This window comes from Momordica charantia (genome assembly GCF_013281855.1).
Source record: "Momordica charantia cultivar OHB3-1 chromosome 11 unlocalized genomic scaffold, Mcharantia_2.0 BLBB01000011.1, whole genome shotgun sequence".
Classification (NCBI taxonomy): Eukaryota; Viridiplantae; Streptophyta; class Magnoliopsida; order Cucurbitales; family Cucurbitaceae; genus Momordica; species Momordica charantia.
In genome coordinates, this window is record NW_028275159.1 from 8190359 (window position 1) to 8216809 (window position 26451).

Below are 26451 nucleotides of genomic sequence, written 5' to 3' on the forward strand. Positions count from 1 at the left end.
TTTGTTAAAATTTTACAAATAGAAACTAGAATAGTCACTTTTTAGATGGCTTTTTTTATTAATATTATTGTAAATAAAACTTATTTTAAAAATATTGTATTTTAATTAAAAATATTAAAAGTAACGTAGGTTTTGAAACTTTTTTTTAAAAATACTGTTGTTTTAAAAAAAATGAAAACATGGTCGTCGACCACGCCACTCGAGGGCCACGTAAATTTTTTTTTAATTTTGAACCAAGAGACGACCCCCTCTTCTTTTTTTTTTTTTTAAATTTTAAACATCATGGCTGCCATCAAACGCTCCCAGGCCAACCAGCGCTGCCACCCCGACAGCTTCCACCTCCACCAGATTCACACCCACCACCAAACCCCCTTCCATTCTCAAAGTCGAGCTCAAGTATTTCATCATCTCCATTCTCGATGATCCGATTGTCAACAGGGTTTTTGCCGAGGCCGTATTTGGGAGCTGCGATATCAAATTGGCCGTAATGCACCCTCCTCTCTCCCACCAGCCCTCACGATTCTCTCGCTCCCGCTGCCCCACGATTTTCCTCTGCAACCTCACCGATTCCGACCCCTCTCACCGCAATTTCACTTTCCCCTTTCTCCAGCGGTGGCGACGACGACGCCAATTCCAGGAGAATCGCCGATGTTTTAACCAAGAAAACTGCGAGAAACCCTTTGCTAATCAGCGTCTACGTGGCCGATGCGCTCCGGAGCTTTACTGATTGCGTGCAGGGATGCAAATCGGACGTGTTTCCGGCGGAGATTACTGGGTTGCGTGTAATCTGCATCGGGAAGGAATTTCTGAATTTGTAACCGGGAATGGGAGCAGGGAGAAGATGGAGTTGAAATTTGAGGAGGTATTTGGGATGGTTTAGAGCTGCTCCGGGCCGGGTATTGTGAATTATGGGGAATTGAGTGGTTTGGTCAGTGAAGAAGAAGAAAAAGAAGGAGATGAAGTTACTAATGGTCTGAGTTTTGTGGTATCTCAACTGACAGATTAAAAAAAAAAAAAGAAGAGGTGGTTGTCTCCGTTCAAAATTTAAAAAAAATTTACGTGGCGTGTACCCCCTATCTAGTAAGGTTTGTGCTTAATTCATTCTTTTTTGATAACGAAATACATAATCCATAAACGAGCTTAGAACTAACCCCCTATGAATTAGTTCTAAGAAAGGAATGCGATAACCAAAGAGAGAAGGCACGAGCGATGGGCCCCATACATCAGAATGTAAAAGGGCGGAGGGAATTGAAACAAGAAGAAGATTGGAATTCGTAGGTCTTGCCCGTGTTTGGCCAGCTGGCTGCTAAACCAAGAAGAGAATGAAGAACTAGCAAATGCAGGAAGCAATTGAAGGCGTTCTAGTTTGTTCAATGTAGTCGAAGACCTAACAACCAACAAGAAGACCTCTAGTTGCCCTTAGTTGCCAAAGCGGCGCCACGTGACATGGTCGTCAAGAGACCCTGTTTTCAGTTTTTTAAAACAACAATATTTTTAAAAAAAAGTTTCAAAACCTACGATACTTTTAATATTTTTAATTAAACTACAATATTTTTAAAATAAGTTTCATTTACAATAATATTAAAAAAAAAACCCAATTTTATAAGTATAGGGACCAAAATTGACGTTTTGAAAGTACATGAACTAAAATGAACAAAAATTACTAGACCAAAATAAATATTTTAAAGGTATCTAGACTAAAATGAACTAACACAACGCCGTGGGAAATCCTTCTCTATACAAGTTCTCGGACAAGGTTTTAGTTGAAACTACAGACCAAAATAATATCTAAATGAAGGGAAAAAAACATTTACAATAGTTTTGTTTATGCCGGCACAATTCGAAGTTATTGCTTACCTCCTTAAATGTCAAAAAGTTCAAATCCTCACAAAAGTTCTGATTTTGATTTTTATTTATAACACAAATTATTTTCATATATAGTAACAATTTGCTTCATGATCATACTTACTAAAAAATATAGTTCTAACCAAAAATTTAAGCTAAAAACAATCATCTTCAAGACCTTATTGTTTTTTCTTTATTATTAAAAATTCATCTGAATCGAAAAAGGAGGTTAAAAAGTGAGGAAAACTATTATCAAATGGAACTTATATTGAAGAACAATGAAGCATCCATAACCAAAAAGAAATGAAGGAAGAAACAAGATGAAGAAGATCCATTGATCATTCTCAAAGCAAAAACTGTTGTTGGCAATGGAAGGTCAACAAAGAATATTTTTCATTTTTCCTCCCAACCCAACACCCAAGACATGAATATTCTCAAAAATAGTCAAGAAAGGCATAAACCCATTTGAAATCAAGAAATCTAAAGGAAACAGGCCATCAAATTTCAGCACCAAAAAAACTTCAATGCCACAGTTTTGCAAGTCTTTGATCCATAAATTTGGCCTACAAAAAGAGAACCCTCTGCCATTAATTGCATCATCAAAACTCAAAAGAAAATTAGTCCATTTTTGTGTGTGTGAATGGCAAAATTAGGGTTTGCATTTGGGGTTTTGATGTGTTTGATGGTGTTGGTAAAGGAAGGTGATGGCACTGAGTTCACTGTGGGAGGAGCCAAGGGGTGGTCTCTTCCAATGGCTCAAACCTATAATCAATGGGCAGAAGCAAACAGGTTCCAAATCGGAGACTCTTTAGGTATGTTCAAATCGGAGACTCTTCAGGGTCCGTGTACTTTTGTTGAAGTAACAATTTAGTATTTTATAGTTTAGTAATTTGTAGTAGCTTACTTCTTACGGTGAAAAGCCTTATCAAAATTAAGTGGGTTTTTATTATATAATGATTTAGCCTTTGTAACTTATAATTGCATTTGGTACGTTCTTCGTACATACATAAGAAATCCTATTAAATGTTAACAACATTTTTTACAAAAGGTGCTAAATTGTTACAAGTTTTAATTATAAGGACTAAATTGTTACCAATTTGAAAGTATAACGACTAAATCGTTATAAACTAAAGTTCAGAGAATTAATTATTGCTTCAATGGACCGTTTTTAAATTTTTATAAAATTATTGCAAACTTAAATCGAGCATTTTTTTCCTTAAAAAAAAAAGAAAGTTAGTGTCACATTTCAAACCGTCTGATAATGTTTTGTTTCTTGTTTATTGATTTCAATTTTAAAGATATATGAGTATTTGGTAATTATTTTTGTAATGAAAGAAGAAAGAACAATAAACAATAAACACTTAACAAACTGTTTTTATTTATTAAAAAAACGAAAAATGAGAAATGAGAAACGAGAAACAAGAACATGATTGAACAGACCCTTTGAAATTCAAGATTAGAAAGGACTATAAACTCAGTTTTGACATAATATAGATAGAGCAGACCAAATTTGATGTGTGGTGCTATATTTTGCAGTCTTCAACTATGCTGCTGATGAAGACTCAGTGCTTCAAGTAACCCAAGATGAGTACAACAGTTGCAGCATCCAATCACCAATCAAACAGTTCTCTGATGGCCACACTGTTTTCCAGTTTGACAAATCTGGGCCTTACTATTTCATCAGTGGAAACAAAGACAATTGCCTCAAAAATGAGAAGCTGGCGGTGGTTGTTTTGGCTGATAGAAGCAATTCAACTTCTAATCAGACCATCACTCTGCCTCCTTCTCCTTCTCCTTCTCCTTCTCCTGCACCAGCAAATGATCAAACTGGCACAGCTTCTCCCCCACCGTCCGGGTCGGGATCGACTGAAATCATCCCTTCTCCCCCACCTGCTGAGGAAGTCAGTCCATCTCCAGCGCCTACTGGGGAAGAGTCTCCGCCTGCAGGGATGTCTGCGATTAACCCTACGCCACCTCCTCTCTTGGTACAACCACCTCCGAGTGTCGGATTTTCGATCATCCCCAGCAGCATTGGCTCCATTGGAGCCTTTGTTGCTGTTGCTATATTAGCTTTCTTCTAAGTTTGGTGTTGGTCTGTCAATAAATCTTTGTAGATGATCTTAACTTTCTCTCTCCTAAGAAATAGCTGGGTGAGCAATCATCTGTGTTTCAAAAAGAATATATAAGAATTGGATTCAAAATCAGCAAGTTATTTCCATAGCTGACATGAACATATCTCAACTAGTCAAGACATTATTTATTTCTGTTAAGATTAGAAGTTCAAATTCCCACCTTCTCTGAACTCGAGAAGGAAAAAAAAAGGAAAAAAAAAACATTTCCTTAAGGTATCCAAACCGCCATTCACAATTTGGAGTATGCAGTTCTGTTTTATTAGAGAATGTGTAAGCATATAATTGAATTTATTTTGGAGTTCAAGTCCTACAAAATCATTTTCCTAGCAGGAAAATATTCAACAGAACACCTTGCTTCATTCCTTGTCTAAAAAAGCAAATATATATAACTAAAGTAACACGAAAAACCAGTCTGCAAAAATTCCTGGTAAAACTACAGGCTATCAAAAATTTTTGCCCAGTTCAACTTTCTTCATGAATCTAATAGTATTGTGCAGAATAGCATCCAATATTCCAGCGACCTGAAACAGAACGGAATGCCTATTAGAACATGTAGCCATAAGAAGAGTCGAGAAAGGAAACAGATACGTGTAATACTGACCGTAAAAACACCTCCAATGATGGCACATACATTTGTGATAAAATGTGGAAAGGACTTGTGGTTCTCAGTAATCACAACCTTTAAACAAGGATTTAAAGAGAATTAAAAAGCACTGACAAAAATTACAGCATTTGAAGATAAGCAAGAGAAGAAAATGTTTCAGATTTACAAAACCTGCATGGGGGAGAGCTCAAAATGGAATTTTGCAACAGGAATGTGTAGACTCTGGGCCACGCTGCTGTGAGCTGTGTATTCATACTCCTCAAGTAATTTACCAGATCTACTTGTCAGCACCTCTGTTTTAACTACTTGAAGATAATGCTCTATCTGCAAAGGCAAATGCAAAAATACATAACAGTATGTTTAATACACATTTAGCAACATTCATTAGCATTCTAAAAACTCAACATTGAAAATTTTATCACATTTTGAATGTGTTAAAAGCGCATTCGATCTAGTGTTTTTACCAAAAAAAAAAAAGAAAAAAAAATTTATATATTATAGTGTATAAAGTGCATGTATGATATGAACTGGAATATAACAAAATTTAGTGCGGTCTAATTGGAAGTGCTTTTTGACAAATCTCATGAAATTATCGCTTGTCTCTACCATATTTGGTTATCAAGGAAACTCATAGGATATTATATTAAATTCTAAGTAGGTGGTCACCATGATTTGAACTCATTTTCTTTAAGTTTCTTATTTTTCGTTGGCCCTCATGTCACTAGACCAACCTAGAGAAAGTTACTTTTTCATTGACCCTTAATAACCTACTAGAAGTGGTTGGTTAGAAAGAGGATTAACAGGAGGAGGTATCTGCATAGAGCGCCGGGTGCAAGCAGGTATGCTTAAAGAAGCAACCGGTTAAAAGCTTATCACTAATCTCTCTCTGTAACGATGCAAAATAATTTACATGGAGAAAGTCAATCTTCTAAAAGCACTCAGTCTTGAGTTCCATAATTATGAAAAGTAATTGCTGACTTGCCAAAAAAGATGTTAATGATACGCAAGCTGTGATATAACATGACATGCGCATGATGAACTATCCTGCGAAATCATATCCAAAAACTTACAGTAACATTTGCACCCAAGTCTCGCTGATTAATGAAGGAACGTCCATTCAACCTGTCATGGCTTCTACCGATGTACGGAATTAATTGTTTAACATCACTAAACACCTTGGGGGAAATCTTCCTACCAAATGAAAGGTGTGATATGACGTGTGACATATTCATTTGAGATGCATCAAATGAATGGGCCTCCGAACGAGCTGCAATTACAAGGCTTCCTGGAACCTGCAAACAGCAACAAACCTCCAATATTTAAGAACACAAGGACAATAACCTTTAATCTCAAATGATATCCATTCCCCCCCCCCCCCCCCCCCCCCCCCCAAATACTCATAATTCAATAATTCAATATATCAGTAAATGATTCAGTTGAGTGTTGAGATTATTTGGTGACTCAGTTTTGCTGATACCATTCCTGGAGCTAGAGCAACACCAAGCATATCGAAGTAGCATGAAGTTGAAACATTTGATTCCCATCTATTTAAATCTGGCAAAAAAAAAAACCCACTTTTTTTAATTTCAGTAAGAACTTTACCTTCTTTACACGAACATATCCTTCAATCCGGCAACCTCCTGATGATGGAGCAGGCCTCTTAGCGTTTCCTGTTGCATTGTTGGATTTATCCTCCAAAGCTAGCTTCTGTGATCCCGTTGGAAGAGGTGTAACCAAATCTTCCATTGTCTGAGAGGAACAAAGTTCAGAGATCAGGATATGCGGTTGTCAATTTTTTTTTTTTTATTTTGGATAAGAAAACAACTTTTATTGAGAACAGACAAAAGATTACAATAGGGTAATAAGATAAAAAAAGAAAGGCCAAACCAAAGGAGCCAAAGAAACAACCAAAACAAAAGAAAGAAAAAAGAAAAGACACAAACAAGCAAATTACAGAAAGGAACTCTAACTCAAAAGAATGAGACATCAGGAGTAATCACTAAAATCTTTGGAGGGGAAGCTCAAATGGAGGCATTGGCCCCAGACCTCTTCTCAGTCTCAAGAACTTTCCTGACTGCTAAAAACTCTCCTATTTCTCTCCAGCCAAATGTTTCAAAAATTGTGAAAAAACGCAGTTGTCAAGTTTATTAGCAATAAAATTTAAGCTCAGTTAAAACTATAAGCAAGTCTAAACATGCACATTATTTTCATTATAAAAAAATTAAATCCAGCTAAAATTTGAGCATAATGTTATAGTGCTTCAAAGTTGAATGCTATATAACCTTAACCAGTGATTCTGTATCTCGATCTCCATAATAAGATTCATGGTCATGGTGTCCATGATCATCCCTACAAAAAAAAAAAAAAGGAAAAATGTTGAATATTTTGATAATACAAAGCAGCTTGAACCCAGAAAAGTGGGGACATGGAGAGGCAGAGACGAAGGTCCATGTAAAAAGAAAAAGAAACTCAGCATGAAACCGTTTGCTCAAACTGGGGGGAAGTACAACTTGTACAAGACTTTCAAATTTGTACTTTCTTCTTTCGTGGTATTACCAAGAGATATTTCCTGTTTCATGCTGCTAACTACTTGAACTTCTTAGGAATTTACCATTTATTAGTTCCAATTTAAGTTAACTAAAAGATAAGAATCTTTGAGCAGCAAGAAAATGCGAAGAAGCATTGGGAATCACAACAAGCTCAATCTGTTCTAACCCCATGTTGCACAAGCAAAACCACTAGAAAATAACATTTTAAATTTATTATTCATCAATCAACCTGCAACTCTACACATTTTATCAGACATTTCAATTCTATCCTTTTTCTTCTTCATGATATTACTTTCCATCCTTTTTCTTCTTCATGATATTACTTTCCATCCTTTTTCTTCTTCGTGGTATTACTTTCCATCCTTTTTCTTCTTCTTGCCTCTCACTGTTGATCACATTTCACTGCTTACAGCAACCTTGAAGGCCTTTCGGACGGTAGCATTTTGTCATCTCTTAACTAGTTGTAACATCATTCAAAACCAGAAATTCTATTTCCTATTTCCTCCAGTAATTTATTCTTGCTAACAAATAATTCTCCCAGCTTATCATTGCGGTAGTTTTCCAAATATTTTAAAGAAATAACCAACTTGTATCTCAACACCTAAATGATTCTGCAGTTTGTTGAAAAGACGTTCATTTCATACAAACTTATTCATGTATAAATCTACCACACATAAATGAAATATATTATATGAACTGGATGGCAATAATTTATGAACGAGCATTTCACTTACCTTACATCACTTCCTTTACGGAAAATGCGAATGGATGGATAACCTTGTATGTGATGCCTGAATTTTCCATTGTGAAGCATGGTTAGCAGTAAAGAAACTAATTCAGGCAACTAAAGAATTGGGAGTGGTTCTGTGGAAGATCAAAATAAAATGCAAAAAAGTTGGTCATAGTAAAGTCAACATGTGGATTATACATCCCAATCGAATGCCAATAATGAGGGGATACCATAAAAATCCAAGATACAAAATCCTCCCAACTTTCAATAGACCTAAGAAAAATTGATAGTATAGAGATCAAATCGAAAAAATTGTCAACATTTTTTTTTATATCGGTGAGTGTTCGAGACCAACTCACGCGCATCTCGACTAATCTCACAGGACAACCGCCTGACTCTACAACATATGATGCCGGGAAACACAAAAGAATTACTAATTTCTAAGGTAGGTGGCCATCTTGGAAAAAAATTATCAAATTATCGACATTAAATTCCTCTTTGGACGGGTAAACCAAATATTTTGACATTTGAATAAAAATATATGGTATATACAAGACCAGCTTACTGATAAGAACAATGGGAAGCTATAAGTGCGTTTCATGTACTCATCACAGAAAAAGGTAAGAGGAGCTAAGGAATAGAGTTAGTTACAAAGGGAGGGGCGGCTGGTTGGTTTTTGGTGTAATACAGACAATTAATTAGTCTATTAGGTAATGGTATACAAGGGTAATCTCGTATGGGAAGGGGAGCTAACTAGTCATCTGTACAGAATAAGGACTAGAGTTCTATAGGGAAGGGTAGAATCAGGTCTTTCGAAAGCCGAAGAAGAAACAAATTGTAGTTTTGTTACTAGATGGAGTCAAATCAATTAGAATATCACTTACCTCCGACACAAATCAGCTTCATCTGTGCAATCAACCTTTGCCAAGAGAATTCGTCCATCTACGTCTGGATCGTATCTGGAAAAACAAGTACATCATTAAAATTATACAGCATGACTGAGAGGTAATAAATTTTACCATGATAAATTAGAAAGAAAGAAACTACCAAAATTACTTATCTCCAATGAAATAAAACAAAATAAAAATACCAAAAGCAGAGCACCTTTCTCTTATAGTTTTGGCAGCCTTCTCCCATGAAGGTTTCTGGAATATAACAGAACTGATAAGAAAATGGAAGACAATAATGTACTTTTCCAATGCTCATGATGAAATTCATGTGCCCGGTCTAATTATTCTATTGTTTATTCAATGTCCCCTGTTGCAGGACCAACTAATGCTTATGTTTTTGGGTCTAAAATTATAAGATAGGTGGTCTTCAAAGTAAAAGGATGGCAAGCCCAAGTTTCTGCTTCCCAGCTTCGTCTTAATCAAAATGTACCCAAATATCATATCCCTAACATAAGAAATTATCAGAGAACATGATGAGATAGAATCTCCCGTGCAAAAAATTTATAACTTTCATAATAAATTCTCTGTTCAAGAGTAGGACTTGGAGAAGAAACCAAACCATACTTTTAGTGAGAAGTGATATTCAGATACAGAGTGCTAGAGAAGTTTTCAGATACGAAATAATTGCATTAACATTAACAGTTATGAAATGGTCGGGGGACATGGAATCCAACCGTCGTCCAAATGACAACTATACAACTGCTTTTTGTTCAGCACAGCAATGTTTCATCTGTGATGGATTATAACAGTAATCCTTAAATAATTAGTTAACAGAAAACAATTTCTCATTTTGACTAGTACATCATATATGTTCTTAGTTTGGCAGGAATCCACAGCTTAATATTAGTATGAAAGAGAACCCGTATAGAAAATGAAATTTAAAAATTTAAAGAAAAACCAAGTACTCAGATGAATTTTAACGATTGAATATTAGTATCCACCTCCAAATAACTTTAGGGATCTTTATTATAAAATAGAAATATATATATATACACACTCATGCACACACACACAAGGGAATCAATTTTACCAGCTTATTACTCCAGTAGCACCAAGGAGCAAAAAAGTTAACAACCAAAATAGGATGCCTGCAGAAGTGTAATTTGAAATAAACATAAGGTACAACTACATTATACTGGTAAATCAGGTAAAATTAAAAATTGGAATTCAAAAAATGAACAATCTGAGCCCCAGATATCAATTATGCTTACTGATTAGCATATCTATCGAAGTTCCGAGAATTCAACGTAATAGAACCATCAATGGTTTCTTCATCTACTTCATCCCCATGCTTAATCAAACTCGATAGTGGGCCTGAGTGAAACTCAGATCCAGTCGACCGCAAATTTGAATCTATAGAAAATTTACGGATTGTTTTCGTAATATTCAACCTATTCTGCAGAGAGGGAAATATTTAGCCTTCTATTATAAGCCACAATAAAATTCAGAAATCAACACACTCGGGTATTACATGCATAAACAAATAATGATTTCATTTGAATAAACATAAACTTACATCATAAAATGAAAAATATCACACAAGAAATAGGTATCATCCCCAGGAGCTTATTAAAAAGGAAAAAAAATGCTTCAATTTGTGTTAATTATAGAGGGGTATAGTTACAGCAGAATTTTTCCAAATATGGAATAGATAGTGCGCAATTGTGATGTAGTGAGTCAGTTAAATGGTTTTTTGGTTTGATTGTTTTAGTTTTTTTAGTTACTTAGTTGATGTTTTCTCTATAAATAGATACTTTCTCTTGTATTGAAGAGGATTAGAAGAATTTTGAATTGGAACAAATATTTCCTTTCTTGAATTTTTGGAGAGAGCACAGGCCCCATCAAACGGGAAACACTATACATATTTAGACATGTAATTAACAACTAAAACAAAGTTACTAATTGGGCTCAAACAAAGTTACTTTAAATATTTAACTTGTGGGCAGCAAAATAGCAAAAAAACTGAATCATATTGTATTGCACAAGCATAAAGCACCTTTTCTTTTCAAGGGCTGGAATATAAAAGGAAAGGCTAAGATGATTATGTGGTGCTGCATGGTGAGAGCCCTCTTTTGGCAAATTTGGAAGGAGAGAAACTAGAGAATTTTTTAAGATAAGCCTTCCTCTATAGATGTTTTTTGTAGTATTGTCCAGCATAATGTTTCTTGGTGGTGTTCAAACCACAGAAAATTCTTGTAATTACAGCTTTTTGATGATTATTTCATTTTGGAAGAATTTTTAGTTAGCTAGATCTTTTGGAAGACTTTTTACTAGTTCTTGGGTGGAGGTCTTCTCGCTCCCCAGCCCTTAGTCTGTTCTCTTTTATCTATGGAATATACATCTTTCTGTTTCTTATTATTTTTTTTTTTAAAAAAATGCACTTGTATTAGAATACAAAAGAAAACTGCATGTGACTGCAAGAAAAACATCTATTACATTTAGTTATCTCAAATAAACGATTCTAAACTTCTTAGTTTTTAAATTATTGACATTTTTCTACCAATTTATACGTAGAAAAAAAATGAAAATCACTAATTCGTATTATTCAAGATGCTATCATTGCCGTCATGGGGATTTGAAAAACCTACATATTAAAATGTATTTTGTGATGAAATGTGGATAGTAAGATACATATATAAGTATTTATATTAAATATTAACTGTAATTGTCATGTTATATATAATTGCTTTCTTGTTATCAACTAATATCATGAATTCTTCTTCGACCCTTTCTTTAACGACGAACAGGACTTTTCATCTATAAATAAAATATAGTAGTACCGACTCCGAAACCAAGAAAGATAAAGCTGCCTATCAATAAATTTAAAAAAAAAAAAAGAATCTTAGTTACAGAAACAACTAGTGAGAGTATAAAGAGGAACTGAAAAATGAATTATATCCCACAGACCTAGTCTCTAGATTTATCTTCAAAGCTCTAAGGTTTCTTTCCAAGTGCAGAATAACATCGTTCGATCATATTGACAAGCACATTTCTGCATAGGTAATTGACAAAAGAAATAGAAGGATAAAACTTACAGTTCCTAACACATCGTGCACGTCTACAGCAGCAAATTCGCATGAGAGTGCAGGGAAACTACAAAAAGTAAAATAAAGAAAGGCGATGAGTGAAAAGTTAATCCATCAAAAACTTCTTTATTTGGGTTGGGGCATGGAGCTAAAGGCAAGCAACATGTGGGTCAATATTCTTTTTCATGAAAACCACTTTCGTTAAGGACGTTCGTAACATGTTATACAGAACCACACAGTACCTGATATTAAAGTCCATCCGCAAGAAATCTCCATCACTACTGTTGTCAACAATAACAGATGTAGACGTACTAACGCTCAAATAATTACTCAATTCCTGAAAATAAAACTTAAAATCATGACCAAGAAAAACCTAGATAGGTAAATAAAAAGGATAAAATCAAATTAAAGAAGCAGAATTAAGGAGCAAGCCGCAAGCTCCATGTGATAGCAAGAAATGCGAGCTATTTGTATTAGATTGGGTGGAACAATAACCCAACTTCATGCTCAATATGTCGATTCTGAATATTTAATTGAAGAGAAGACGCAAAGTACCATTCCAAATAAAAACATCATGGACAGGGCTGCTACCATGGACAATCCGGCACCTGATAACGTTGCCTCCGTTAAATCTCTTGGTATTTTCCTGCAGACAAAGGAATCAACCACAAATGAAAGATCATACTTCACCATGTGCAAAACCATATCTTTACAAACGAAAAATAACTAGAAATGCCATAGGAATGAAATTCAATAATGTAATGATCTTTCCAACTGTCACAACGAATATCATAACCCACTACGCATGTTTGGCCAATATCAGCTGTCTAGAAATGTCAAGGATCGAAGTACATTTGCTATCAATTCAACCCTTGATTGACTATATTAAATGCACAACATCATTCAAGTTAGAATCAATGTCAGAAGAATGCCATATTCCTTCCAAACAGATGGTCGAAAATAATTTTGATCTGCAAATAACCAGCTTCAATAAAATGGATTAGATCAAACTTGAGCAAAAAAAACCAAGGCCATCAAAGCCTCAATCGAAGACAGCCTCCTCCCTTATGCTGTAAAATCACAACCCAACAGCCAACGAACATAAAATTCCCACAAACATGCGCACCCAATACGTTACCAGTCCCTCAGATTATCAGCAACATTCGAAGAAAGAGCGTAAACAAGATAATGGTTGCACGAAACATCACAGAAATGGGTGTTTGAGAGGCAGAGAGGGGTGGAATTATGAAAATGCGTAGTGGGAAAATGGGAAAATGGCAGAGGCAGAGATCTGACCTGTAGAAATCTACAGATTTGAGCTTGGTGGAGGAAATCATGGCTGGATGGCTGCAAAATCCACTCCACAGGCTCACTCTGGAAGGAAGAGGGAGAGAGACAGATAGAGCGAGAGGGAGAGGGTCCAGGAATTTGCGTGATTTGGGTCCTCTACGGCATCAGCTGGCTCGGCCCGAGTGCTCAGCAACCGAAACCATGGAATTATAAGAAAGCTACACGCAGAGGAAGAGAAAAGAGAGAGAGAGGAAAATTTAATCCATTACCATTTGTATTATATTTGCTAGCAACAATTTCACCTTCTATTTTTTTGTATTTTTTCAATTTAGTTCTTGAAAGTTTCGAATTTAGTCTCTTTTTACTTTCACATTTTTCAATTACTACACTACGTGTCGGTGGAGATTTGAACTTGCAACTTTTTAATCGGATATAGGCTTCTCTAACACGTTAAACTTTATTCATGTTTTCAATTATATTCTTACCGTTGAAAAATATTAAAATTTGTTGATTATGAACTTACGTGTTGTGATAGTAAATGAACATAAAATTTTAGTTATGCCAACTCGATTTTTAAATAAAATTTTGGTCTTTTTTCTCTTAGGTTATCTAATAACTTTTTTGCCAACTCAATAAGTATAATACATTTTGTAAAAAAAAAAAACATATATATATATATACGCTATTTTAACATTCACCCTAGGAGTATTATTGAAATTAAAACGTAACTAAATTGAATATTTTAAACAATAGGGTCCAGATCGAAATCATAATAATAATAATTTACTTAAACATTAGGTACTAAGGATATATTTAGCCTTGTATTTTTAATATTTTATAATGATTTAGTTTTTAGTTTTATGTTTTCAAAAATCATGTTACTTCCTTATAATTTATTTGATATTTTTTTCACATTTTCTTTGTAATACATTTAAATTTTGAGTTAAATTAAAAAAAAACAAACAACAAACCAACTAAAAAAGACAAAATCTTAAAATTACCTTTCTTTTAGCTTTAAAAATTTGACTTAGATTTTAAAAATGTTTTCGTAGAGTAGACAACCAACCAGTGTTTATAAGTTCTATTTTGAAAAATAAAAAACTATAAAACAAAATAGTTATCAAATGAGACTTAGTTTGTATATCTTAATAAATATATATAATCTTTGAGTTTCTAACATCTAAAAGTCTATTTTAATCATTGCGTGATTTCGATCAAAAAGTTTATTGGATTCATCATGCATGCGTGCAATATCAAAGACAACAAAAAAAGGAGATTACATGTAAAAATAAAGATGTGCTAGATATCAATCTGCTAATTGTCAAACAACTCGGCGCTTAAGTTAATTTGAATTTTTAAGTTTGGTAAGCATAAAGCATGACAGATGTTATTGGGTTACAAAATTTGACACGTTGGTATATTTATGATGTTAATCTCATCTTTCGAGTGTTTGGATGAAATATTCTTTTGAAACACATGTTTTAGTTGAATAACAATTAACGCCGTTCAAGAGTTTTAAGTAAAGAGTTGTTGGTGTGAGAAATGCTCCGTTTAATAAAAATCATATTTTGAAAAATCTAATGTGAAATGATTGTATCGTATTCATACATCGTATGAGCTATGATCTTGTGGATATCTACCTCATAATATAGGTTAAGTTAGTTCATAAATTATCTTAAAATACGTATGGGTTGAATATAGCCAACTTATTAATTATAAAAAAATATTTATTTCAATACAATCTCTTATACATATACATATATTTATATATACCACTCTAATTTAATCTCTCTTCTAACTTTCACACTCCCAAAACTTTAAAAAAATATAATTTATAATTTTTTATTAATATATTATTATTTGTAACTTCTAATCTTAATTTCAATTTGGAATAAATAAAAAAAATTGGAATAAATCGTCTGAATAATTCAATCTATTCTGACTCAAATATATATATATTTATTTTGTTTAATAATGGATTTTTTTATACACCATTTAATACTTGGATTAGGTTTATCCTCTAGGCTCTAACAAAGATTATCTGAATATTCCTTAAAAAAAGAAAAAAATACAAAAATGATCTGAATTATAAATTAGAGAAATTAATAATCGAAATTAATATGATTATTGGTCAGAGCGTATTTTGAGCACATTTTAAACGCGCCGTTTCAATCGTTGAGCAGTGCCGTATCGTGTCCCACTTTGACACCTCCGTTGACAGCATTTATCTCCGCCGCCGCCTCCCCACCGCCGTTCACCGGAGAAAGAGATAGAACTATCAACATGATCAATCGAACGCTATTCTCTGCGTTGAAGAGATCGATTCTTCCGTCGTCTACGTCGCAATCGCAATTACTTCCGTCATTCTCCTCCACTTGTCGATCCGTATGCTACTCGATTCACTTCCGAAAATTTGCAGAACTCTCTCTCGATTTTTCTCTAATTGCTCTGAAATCGCAGGCTAGCACATTGGTTTTGGCGGAACATGATGGTGGTTCTATCAATGCTGCATCCGTTAGTGCTATAGCGGCTGCCGGCTCTTTGAGCAAAGGCAGTTCGATCTCCGTCCTGTTGGCTGGCTCAGGGCCTTCGCTTCAGGAGGCTGCTCAGCACGCTGCCTCTTGCCACCCATCTATTTCTCAGGTATCTTTGTTCCTTAGTCATTTTGCATGGAAGATTCGATTGTCGAACAATTTTGCTTCGAAAGATACCTAGGAATTGTGTAAGGGTTTTTGGTTTTGGATGAGTAGTTAGTTTCTTTCGGGTGGGGAACTTTTTAGGACAAAGAATTCAGAAAGATTAGAGGGATCCGATAGGATTATTCCTGTCCGTGGTTTACTTGTTACTGATAATATCAGAGGTTAAATGTTGTTTAGGTGCTTGTTGCTGATTCCGATAAATTTACATACCCTCTGGCAGAACCTTGGGCTCAACTAGTCCAATTGGTCCAACTGAGAAATGGGTATTCTCATGTAATTGCGGCTTCAGGTTCCTTTGGGAAAAATATTCTTCCTCGTGCCGCTGCTCTTTTGGATGTTTCTCCTGTTACTGATGTTGTTGCTATATCTGAATCTCGTCAATTTGTGAGGTTCGTACTGTTTTTTAGGACCTTAATCCGTCAATATAATGACTTGTTTGGAACATGTTTGTTTGGACTGTTGGTATACCACACAATGCTGAGCCAGGACGCTCCGTCTATAGAAGCATATATTTCTTTCTCACGAATTAAACCCTTTTGGTGTACGTAAAATAGTAAATATACTTTGCAGTGTTGTTTATGTTGCAGAAATTCATATACTTGAGAGGAATACTTAAATTCTTTTTCCATTCCATGTTATAATGTTAACTTTTATGAACCACAACTTTGCATTTCGTAGGATAAAGTTGGTATGTGATTATGATGTACCTCAAATTTTATCTCTTTCGTAGGATAGAACTGATGATTTGATTTGGAACTCATAATAGGCCTATATATGCTGGAAATGCACTTTGTACGGTTCGATACACTGGGGCTGACCCTTGTATGTTGACTGTACGATCAACATCATTCCCAGTGACCTCAAGATCAGCTGAATCGACATCTAATAAGTCTCCTATATCTCAGGTTGATCTCTCAACGTTTGGTGGAGGTAGGCCGACTTTTCATCACAAAGAATTCGATTAAAAGTGAATGCTTCTTTCTGCTTATATGATTACCCTTGGATGTATTTTTTATGAAATTCCCATCCTACAATGGGAACACTCTATTGTAATTCTCTAGATCATATTAATTTTTCTGTAAATTAGTTCAGTGGATTGTCAGAGAGTTAGAACATGTAACTAGATTTAATGAGCCATGCCATTCTTGCAGATTCTGTTGGAAAATCAAGATATGTAAAGCACACATCTCAGGAAGCAGAACGTCCTGATCTTGGGAATGCACGTGTTGTTGTCACCGGAGGACGTGGTTTGAAAAGTGCTGAAAACTTCAAAATGATAGAGAAGCTTGCGGGGAAACTTGGTGCTGCAGGTAGATTCAGCTTTAATTGAACCTACAGTTCTTTTTCTTTCTGTATCATCAATCATTGCATTTTTATTCTTTTGTTTATGAAGTATTGATTGTTAGTCACTTCTCATGGGAATTGGGATATATGTTGCCTCATGCCTGTTAGTGTTTGAAGAACACAAAAGATTAGATCTCACATCTCAGCATAGGGCACTGTATTCAGTTCATTCTACTCTAAGAAACCAATTTTGTCAATAGCGAAATGGGAATATGTTGTTTAATCCATTCTCTAATTGCATCGACTAATCTGTTCCTCTTTCTCTTATTTATTAAGTCGGTGCCACACGTGCTGCTGTTGATGCTGGATTTGTTCCCAATGACCTCCAGGTAACACCTCTAGATGCCTTCCCTGCTCGTGATCAGAGTGTATTATCTGACTTTAAGCATTGAAGTTTACCTAATACAAATTAATTTCCGACACTGTATTACTTCATTGGCTTTTCATTGCAGTTTGATTGTGTAAGATGGTGAACTTTTAGAATCCCCAACCCATCAAGAACCCAAAGAGAGAGAAATAAAAATAAAATATAAAATCACATTCTTGAGTTTAAACACTATAATCAGATACCTCGGTTCATATCTGTTTTCTGACCATCTGAAATTTGCCCCATTCATCCCGGAAAATATCCTTGATACGTTTCTACATATTTACACTGCAAATGGCATAAAAACAGGGGTTGTATCTTTTTCATAACTTTCTTTTTCCATAGGTGCAAATTTCTTTCATGTTCCTAGATAATTCTTTTGTTTCTCAGGTTGGACAAACTGGGAAAATTGTAGCACCAGAACTATATATGGCTTTTGGTGTATCTGGAGCCATTCAACATTTGGCAGGGATAAGAGACTCTAAGGTTATTGTGGCTGTGAATAAGGATGCAGATGCCCCAATATTTAAGGTCAATTCCCCCACTCCCAAAGTCTCACAAGGAAAAAGAAAAAATAGTGGCTTGTGACTATTTAGTCATCCTCATAATTCACATACATGTATATGAGATTGGCTTGTGACTGTTTTACATTCCATTGAACCCTCTAATGTGCAGGTTGCTGACTATGGACTTGTTGGAGATCTTTTTGATGTTATACCAGAGTTGCTGGAGAAGCTACCCGAAAATAAGTAACCTTCTATTTCTTATCACTGCTTGAATTGTGCTGGAAAGAGTAGAAAGGGGGAAATAGGTATGCCATTTATCTGAATCTTTGGATCATTTATCTCAACAAAAAGGAATCCCCCAAGCATGTAAATATTCCAAGGCAATAAAGATATACATTCATATTTTCTCAGATTCTACAGTTATCAGCTGTTCAAATTTATGGCTGAACCAGAGAAAATTTCTTGACCTTTGGAAGCAAGAGACTGCATAAAATTGCTACTTTGTGTGATGGGAAAGAAGAACTATACTTGCCTACGCATTGGTGAGTAGCTCTTTTTGACTTTCCGATGTGGTGTGTTATTATTGGTCTATTTTTACTATATTTAATAGATAAGTAGATTCCAATTAATATATTTGAGATGGGAAGAATGATACACCACATCAGAAAATTAGTAGGAGCTCTTACTGACCGTTGACCGTTGCGTAGGCAAGTATTTTTTAGGAAAGAACGATGAAATTATAGGAACTTTGTAGATGTCATGTTCTTTTTTTTTTTTGAGTACAACATATGGGGGTGGGGGGGATCGAACTCACAACCTCATGGTTGGAAGTATATGTCAATTACCGTTGAATTATGCTCGATTTGACTTTACTTACATATTCTGTTTATTGCATTAACATGAAAGTTGATATCTAGATTTCCTGTGATAACAAATTTATTTTAGTTTTTTTTAATATTTAGAAACAATTAACTTATAAATATTGTCTTTACATTTAATCTTTTTGTACTTTTTTTAGTTACTTTTGAAATCTTAACAAATTTTGGAAAGTGAAAAATCCAAGGACTGTTTGGTATGGTTTTTTGCCTGTTTTGTAACGTTTATTGTTTCTGTTTTCTCATTTTTAATAAAGAAAAATGAAAGTGCATAACCTCCAACCCCATGGATTTAAGAATGATAAAACAAAATGTTTACTTACAGTTAGAAACAAATGGAAATGGGAACAAGAATAAGAAATTTGTTTTTCTTGTTTTAGAAATTTCTATATACGTTTGAGAATGTTTCTAAAGATGAAAAACACGAAATATAAATAATTGTCAAATGCTTAGATTTTTTTAATACAATCTAATAAAATTGAAAATGAGAAAAGTTTTACCAAATGACCCTTTTTTTCTTAAACAATTTTTTTTTGTTTCTTAGTTATTTTTTTATTGGAAAAAATAAAAACATATTCAGTAACCATTTTTTGTTTCTTGTTCTTTACAATTTTAGATTATAAAAATTAAAAGTTTTATTTGAAAATTATTCTTAAAAAGTTAAATATTCAAAATTGTTAAGCTTTATTTATTTTTTAAATAAATATTATATATTTTATAAATCAGGAATGATAAAACCATGCTTTTATTTACATTTTGAAAAAAAACATTAGAAATGTGAAACCAGAAACTAAAAAATTGATTTTGTTTTATCTAAAAAATTTTCTACAAAATTTCAAAAAATGAAAAACGAGAAATAGAAATAGTTACAAAACACTTAATGAGTTTTTTTTTAGTACAATATGTGGGGATGTAGATTCGAACTTTCAACCTCATGGTTGAATACATGTGCCTTAACCTAACATGAGTTTTGAAAAATGTAATATTGAAAACAAAATTACCATGGATTAAAATACTCGTGTACAGATATGAAATTTTGTTTGTTTGTTTTTTTAAAGACATTAAACAATATGGACGAAGAACACACAAATTCTATAATTTCCATCTCATTTTCTTGTATTAAAATGATAGGTAGTTGGGAGACTCTTTTCCAACATATTCTTCCCAATCAAATCAAAATAATCAATGAACTTCTTCTCCTAAATTGAGCAAAAAATATCCCCAAAAAACCCTAGTCATTTGAATTTGATGATGTCAATCTATTATTTATAATTAGTCTCCTCTAGTTATATAGTCTTCTCACCAAAGTGCCATTTATTTATTAATTTCTCCAAAATGGAACTCTGCCTCAAGATTTAAAATTAAAGTCAATGAGTTTGAGTGGTGTAATTAACTAGAACAAGAACAAAAAAAAAAAAAAAAAGCTTTTTCAATGGCCAAGTAAGCCTTCTTAATTAATTATTTAAAATGATATGTTTACTCTTAAAAGGGTATTTTTATCTGTCTTTAGAAAATAGGGAAATTCCACTTGCAAAAGTATACCAATAAATTCTTCCACATCTTATTGGAAGACGTATTATTATTTATTATTATTATTTTGAATAAATATTGGAAGACATCTTATTTGTTTAAGGGAAGTTGGATAAGCTATCAAATAATTAAGAATTTCTACCCGATAACATAATGAAAAAAAAGTCTATTAAATATGTCAAGATTTTTATATTTTTCAGTTATTTTTCAAATGTGATGTCAAATGTTGTATATTTTAAATTCGGGATTAAATGCTATTTTGGTCCTTGTATTTCGGATTAAGTGATTATATATATGGTCCAATCATTTTTATTTTTATCTTATTTATTTAGATTAAAATTTTAACACGACACTTTACTACAAATTTTTTTGGAATGCAGCCATAAATTTGTATTAAAGAGTTCTCGTTGTGTATAAAATTTGTGTTAACATTTTGAAAATAGAAACCAAATAGTTACTTTTTAAAAGCATATTGACCAAAACAAACGTTTAAAAATAGAGAAGACCAAAATGAACAAAAATTAAAAGTGCAGAGATAAAATGAATATTTTAAAAGTACAGACCAAAGTGAATTAAAGTAAAAGTACGTAAATAGTGATTAAACTTTATTTTATTTTATTATTATTATTTGTTTACTGTATAAAAACTTGCTCTAGCCTCTATCTAAAATTGTGGTGGAAAAAAACTATAATTAAAATTAAGGTAAGTATAATCACATGACATGATTAGCTTAATTTAAAATAAATGTTTTTTAAATTTTAGTGGTATTACATGATTTTTACATTAATCAATAATTATAAAAGAGCTAAACAAATTAGATGAAATCTATCATAAATGTCTTGTATGGTTATGTTATAATTATGGAAATTGTTTAACCGTTGGTCTCAAAGGACATGTCAGTCGATTTATTTAACCACGAGGGTGAGCATCCTACAGGAGTAAGATGTGCTAGGTCGAACCATTGTCGAACTAGGCATTTAGTCGAATTAAGAATCTAGCAAAGTGGTTATCCTGCTTCCCACGATGACACGCTACAACTGTTCTCCCTCACAATGCATAATTTCCCTATTCTTACGGAGTGGGAATCGCATCGTTCAAACGGGGTGGCACACAACGGTTACTTTTTCTTGTCTTCTTATAAATACCCCAGAAATGATGAAGAGGGTATGCAAAAACAGACTGATAATTTCTTTTATTATTATTTTCATTTGGCACAGAGACTAACTAGACAGTCGGAGTGCTAACTTGTTTTTGCAGATTTCAATCCACAAGTGTTTTCAGGAGTTTATTATGATTTTGGATATATATATGTTTTTTTTGCAAGAACAGAAATATTTAATATATAAGATTAAATTTTATAATTAAAACTCCTTTCTGTTTTTTGGAGATAAGAAATGGTGATTATGTTTTGAATTATAAATTACCAAACATATCCTTTTGAACCAGACAAGTACAGTTAATTTCGTTTGGTCTTCCTTCAAAATGATTGGTTTGAAAACTTTTGTTCTTAAAAAAATGGAAGTTTCTAAAATTAAGCATGAAAATAAACCTTTTTTTTCTTTGTTAAATTATATATTTTATTTTATCCTTGTATTTACAAGTTTATCCCTGCACTTTTCAAAATTTCAAATTCATCCCCATACTATAATTTGTGCAATCACGAACAATGTTAATATAACATCAACCGATATGATCTTAATGTGAATTTTTGTGAATCGACATACATTTATATTCGTCATCAATTAATTAGAGTCAATATGATTATAGTTCAACGGTAATTGATATCTACTCAATTGTTTAAACCTCCAAATCTCAATTGTTGTACTAAAAATAGAAATTCAATTAATTAGAGATGATAAACAGGATGGAGTAACGTTAAGAATATATATGCACCGATCATTTCAGACCATGTAAGATTTTTTATCCTCTTTCTTGTCCCGTTCTCGAAAGGAACCTTGTTCATGATCAAGAAAGATTAGAGGAATATATTTTCCCATTCCTTTCAAGTTGGGGCCTCATGGGAATAATTTTGCCATTTATTACCTTTTTTATTTTATTTTTTTAGCACAACAAACAAGGGTGAGAGGATTCAAACCGATCATAACCTTTTGACTAGAGACAGATGTCAATTATCGTTGAATTAAGTTCACGTTGGCCATTTGTTACTGTTATATACAAATACCATATTAAGATTATGATCAAAAGATATTGAAACGCTCGGAAAGTAGCCTATCTTAATCCAAAATGAAAATTTCAGCATTAATTTATTATATATAATTTTAATATTTTAAATAGATATTACTTTCCCAATACATAATTTCTTTAATTTCTTAAAAATGTCAAAACAATCAAAGTAAAAAAAGAATGAATTGTTATCTAATACCTTGGAGAATTGATATGATACTTTCTTTTTTGGAAAAGGAAAATTTATCTTCATCAAGTGACTTAGTCCTTTTTTCATATATTAAATTACAAAATAAATTACGCTTATAGGAATTGCTCAAGACTACTATTAAATGAAGAAAATTGTTGGAACTATTATGGAATATAAAATCATCAATTTGGATTGGAAATTTTCAATCAATTTTATTCTTTGATGAGTCTTCCTATACTCTAACAAAATTTTGTTGTCTAGTAAAAACGAGTATAGCTCAACGATAATTGACATTTATATCTAATTGTGAGTTCGATTCCCCACCCCCGTTCCAATGGGTTGGTTTGGTCAAATTGTTCGAATCCCCATCGCCGAATGTTATTTTAAAAAAATCTTTTTTTTTCCGTTCAACTAAATTTTTTTTCTCCTTTGCAAAAAAAAAAAGACTCTCTAATTAAGGTTATCACTTTACTAATCACTTTTTTTTCCCATTATTATTCCTTTCCATCTCATATTCCTCCCTCAAATATCACTAAATTTATTGGTATTCCTCTCTTTTGCTTACTTCCACTTGAAAAAAATATGCTTCTCTCCTAATTAAAGACCCACCAATATTTTTTCTTGAGTTCAATGGCACGTGGAACAAAGATTCAAACTTCGATCTTTTGGTCAATATATATATCTTAACCAGTTGAATTATGTTCAATTTGATATGAATAATATGTACATAAACAAGAGAGATGAGAGGGGAGAGAGAAATTATTCAGCCAAATAATTAACTACCATTGACAAAGGTACTAAGCAAAGCCCTCTTTTCTTCAATTGTGTGTACTCACAATCCATTTCTCTTGATCTTTCTTCCACCTGCCCACAAAACAAAACATCCATTTTCCCGGAAAATTAGTGTTTCTTTTCTCGAGAAAATTGCTAATCAGATTAAAGTTTGAAACTTTAGTAAATATTTATTAATTACCTGAGGAGTTATCAGATTCTCCTTGTGCTTCTGGTTTTTGCTGAAGTAGGTTGACTCAGGAACCTGAGTTCAGAAAGTTTAAACACATCAAACAAAACCCACCTCAAGAAATTTTTCTTTTTTTTTTTTCACAAATTATTTTAAGGGCATTGAAATTTGGGATAATTTTTTGAAAAGGAAAAATACTTCATTTTAATGAACTAGAATTACTTTTCACTTGATGCATTGACTTTTTTTCATTTATAAATCTAGTGGGAAATTTTAAAAGTGCTTTTAATTATATCATGGAATTTAGAATCATCATTTAAAAAAAAAAAAAATTCACACCTTGGGGCTATTGACAGGGGAGCTAGCAGTATCCTCCAAGGACTCATCTTCAACAAACACCTCTTTGATCATCATCCTCCTCTTCTTGAAACCATTCATAACTTTGCAGCTCAACCCAGGCACGGCCACGTCGTTGTCACCGACCACGGAGGAAGCAGCGTCAGGTGCGACGTGGGGTTGATCATCAGGAGCAACACCATCAGAAGAGAAGGAGCTGAGTTGTTGATGGTCGGAAGAGTTGAGGAAGTCTTCAAAGTAGATGGTCCAGCCACTCTCCTCCGGGGACCGATCGCCATCGGCGCTGCGGTCGCGGCCTCGGCTGCAGCTTATTTGGGAATTGTTGGTGGAGTTTGATTTGGCCATAAGAAGAGAGAGGAGAAAAATTGAGAGGGAAGAAGAAGATAAGGAAAATTGAAGAAAGGAGAAAGTTTATATAAAGTTTCAAAAATTGCGTCTGTGGGGAGTTTTGGGAATATTGGCGTGGGAAATAGGCAGTTGGCCAAGGTTTATTCTGGCTAGAGAGAGAGATAATTGACCTTTGTGGACGAAGCTTAAAGCGGAGAGTTGAATAAGTAAACCTCTCGACTTGTCATATCTTCTGTTTATCACTGTAAATTTTTTATCAGAAAGATACTTAGGTCATGTTTACTCCAAAGAATGAAAATGGTGAGACGGACTACAAATTTATTAATGACATTTTCTAAAAACGGACAATCTCATTCTCCTCTAACAATTTCATGAATCTCGTTTTCATTCCTTATTTCATGGGTCCCACGCACATTTATTCTACTTACTTTACTATTTTTACACATTCTCTCTCATGTGAATTACACCCGTAACTCTTTTTATTATTTGTTTTATATTATTATTTTTTTTCATTTATACTACTAATAATTTATTTTTCTAATAAAAATTTATACTACTTTTATTAGTGGATGTGGTTTTATTATAAAATATTCTAAATTTATATTTAAATTTTTTAATTTTATTTTGTTATTATTAATTTGTATCAATAAACTTTTTAAAATATAATTCATTATTATTAAATACTAGAGTAATAAAATCTAATAATATTTTAGATTAAATGATGGTTGGTCTTTTTTAGTTGGTAGAATTTTATTTTAATTTTTAATTATTTATTAATACTAAATATCAATAATATAGTAACCAAACAAATTAAAATTTATTACTATTTTAATTAAGAAAGAAATTAGTACAATAATGTATTTGTAATTAGGTAGAAAGAATAAAGAGCTATACTACCTAATAATTATTATATATCTAATTTCGATTTTGATTTCAGACCATTTTAGTAAATAACATTAAAGGAATTTTGACTCCGATTCTTGAAAATTTATGATAAACAATAACATTCTCAATCTTATTCTTATAAGAATAAGAGAAGATGCGAGAGATTTTAATTACGGTTAAATGATCGGTGAGGAGTATTATTGTTTTGCTTGTTTGTTTTTTAAATTAATTGTGAAAAGGGAATTATTTCGTTTGGAAAAATTTATATTTATTGCTAAAATAAATAAATAAATAGTAAGCTAAGCATAACTTTTAATAGGTAACGCCGAAGTTATAGTCTTAATCCTCACCCTGGACCACACCCCACATTTTTTTAACTCAAAATAAAAACATAAAATAAAAAAAAAAAGAAAAATCTAAATACCACTTCTCTCTCCCTCCCTCTAACTTGGTTAATTTTCACCTAATGAATTTCATCTTTGCAATAAATATTTACTCACTAGAAAAATCGGAACGAATCAATCTTATTATATTTTTTTAAAAAAATAAACGAAAATGTTTACTAAAATTGTAGGAATTAGAAGGTAGAAATTAAGCATATAACTTATATATATATATATATTTTTTTTTTGACGGATAGACATATAACTATTACAAGACCTATTTAATAACGTTCTCATTTTTTGTTCTAAAAAACATAAATGTTTGGTAACTATTTAAAATCTTCACCGTGATAACAAACAACATAATTAATTTGAAATCTGTCCAAATTTGAAATACTCCTCAAAATGTCGAGCGACCAAACAGACCACGTTAACCACCATTATTTCAAGAAAAAGAAAAAGAAAATGATTATGTGCAATAATATATATTTTTTTTAATACAACATGTTGGGTGGGGATTTGAACTCACAACCTCTTATTTTGAGGTATATGTGAATTACCGCTGAACTATATTCGCTTTGACATTTGCATTATATTTAATGTCCACTTACGGGTGGAATTGCATTATTTTTTCCATTTTTCACTTATTGCAATGTCATACGTTTGATTTGTTCAAATATTTTATCATAAAGATAT

General features: G+C 32.9%; 4 protein-coding genes across 5 annotated transcripts; 2 read left to right on the plus strand and 2 right to left on the minus strand.

The window, feature by feature from the left end:
- Positions 1 to 2061: 2061 nt before the first annotated feature.
- LOC111010556 (early nodulin-like protein 15) lies at positions 2062 to 4078 on the plus strand. Its single transcript, XM_022284016.2, has 2 exons — positions 2062 to 2657; positions 3382 to 4078. The coding sequence occupies exons 1-2, from the start codon at positions 2486 to 2488 to the stop codon at positions 3924 to 3926; spliced, it is 717 nt and encodes a 238-aa protein (XP_022139708.1). The 5' UTR covers positions 2062 to 2485; the 3' UTR covers positions 3927 to 4078.
- Positions 4079 to 4212: 134 nt separating this feature from the next.
- Positions 4213 to 13371, minus strand: LOC111010553 (protein disulfide-isomerase 5-4). The gene is made up of 15 exons (XM_088119627.1): positions 13133 to 13371; positions 12392 to 12482; positions 12079 to 12173; positions 11846 to 11903; positions 10022 to 10206; positions 9841 to 9898; positions 8965 to 9005; positions 8745 to 8819; positions 7865 to 7921; positions 6864 to 6930; positions 6184 to 6330; positions 5652 to 5873; positions 4753 to 4905; positions 4579 to 4656; positions 4213 to 4498 (listed from the first exon to the last, which is right to left on the minus strand). The coding sequence occupies exons 1-15, from the start codon at positions 13171 to 13173 to the stop codon at positions 4421 to 4423; spliced, it is 1446 nt and encodes a 481-aa protein (XP_087975753.1). The 5' UTR covers positions 13174 to 13371; the 3' UTR covers positions 4213 to 4420.
- A 1896-nt stretch (positions 13372 to 15267) lies between these two features.
- ETFALPHA (electron transfer flavoprotein alpha) lies at positions 15268 to 18958 on the plus strand. 2 transcript variants are annotated; one of them, XR_002601361.2, is made up of 9 exons: positions 15268 to 15511; positions 15587 to 15769; positions 16003 to 16214; positions 16592 to 16755; positions 16977 to 17135; positions 17446 to 17498; positions 17927 to 18067; positions 18212 to 18347; positions 18454 to 18958. XR_002601361.2 is itself a non-coding variant. In XM_022284015.2 (8 exons), the coding sequence occupies exons 1-8, from the start codon at positions 15410 to 15412 to the stop codon at positions 18287 to 18289; spliced, it is 1092 nt and encodes a 363-aa protein (XP_022139707.1). In that variant the 5' UTR covers positions 15268 to 15409; the 3' UTR covers positions 18290 to 18452. The 2 variants fall into 2 exon arrangements, 1 of the variants encoding a protein (XP_022139707.1); XM_022284015.2 differs by lacking the exon at positions 18454 to 18958 and having other exon boundaries at positions 18212 to 18452.
- A 4508-nt stretch (positions 18959 to 23466) lies between these two features.
- Positions 23467 to 24626, minus strand: LOC111010550 (vascular-related unknown protein 4). Its single transcript, XM_022284011.2, has 3 exons — positions 24122 to 24626; positions 23795 to 23857; positions 23467 to 23685 (listed from the first exon to the last, which is right to left on the minus strand). The coding sequence occupies exons 1-3, from the start codon at positions 24482 to 24484 to the stop codon at positions 23581 to 23583; spliced, it is 531 nt and encodes a 176-aa protein (XP_022139703.2). The 5' UTR covers positions 24485 to 24626; the 3' UTR covers positions 23467 to 23580.
- Positions 24627 to 26451: the final 1825 nt, after the last annotated feature.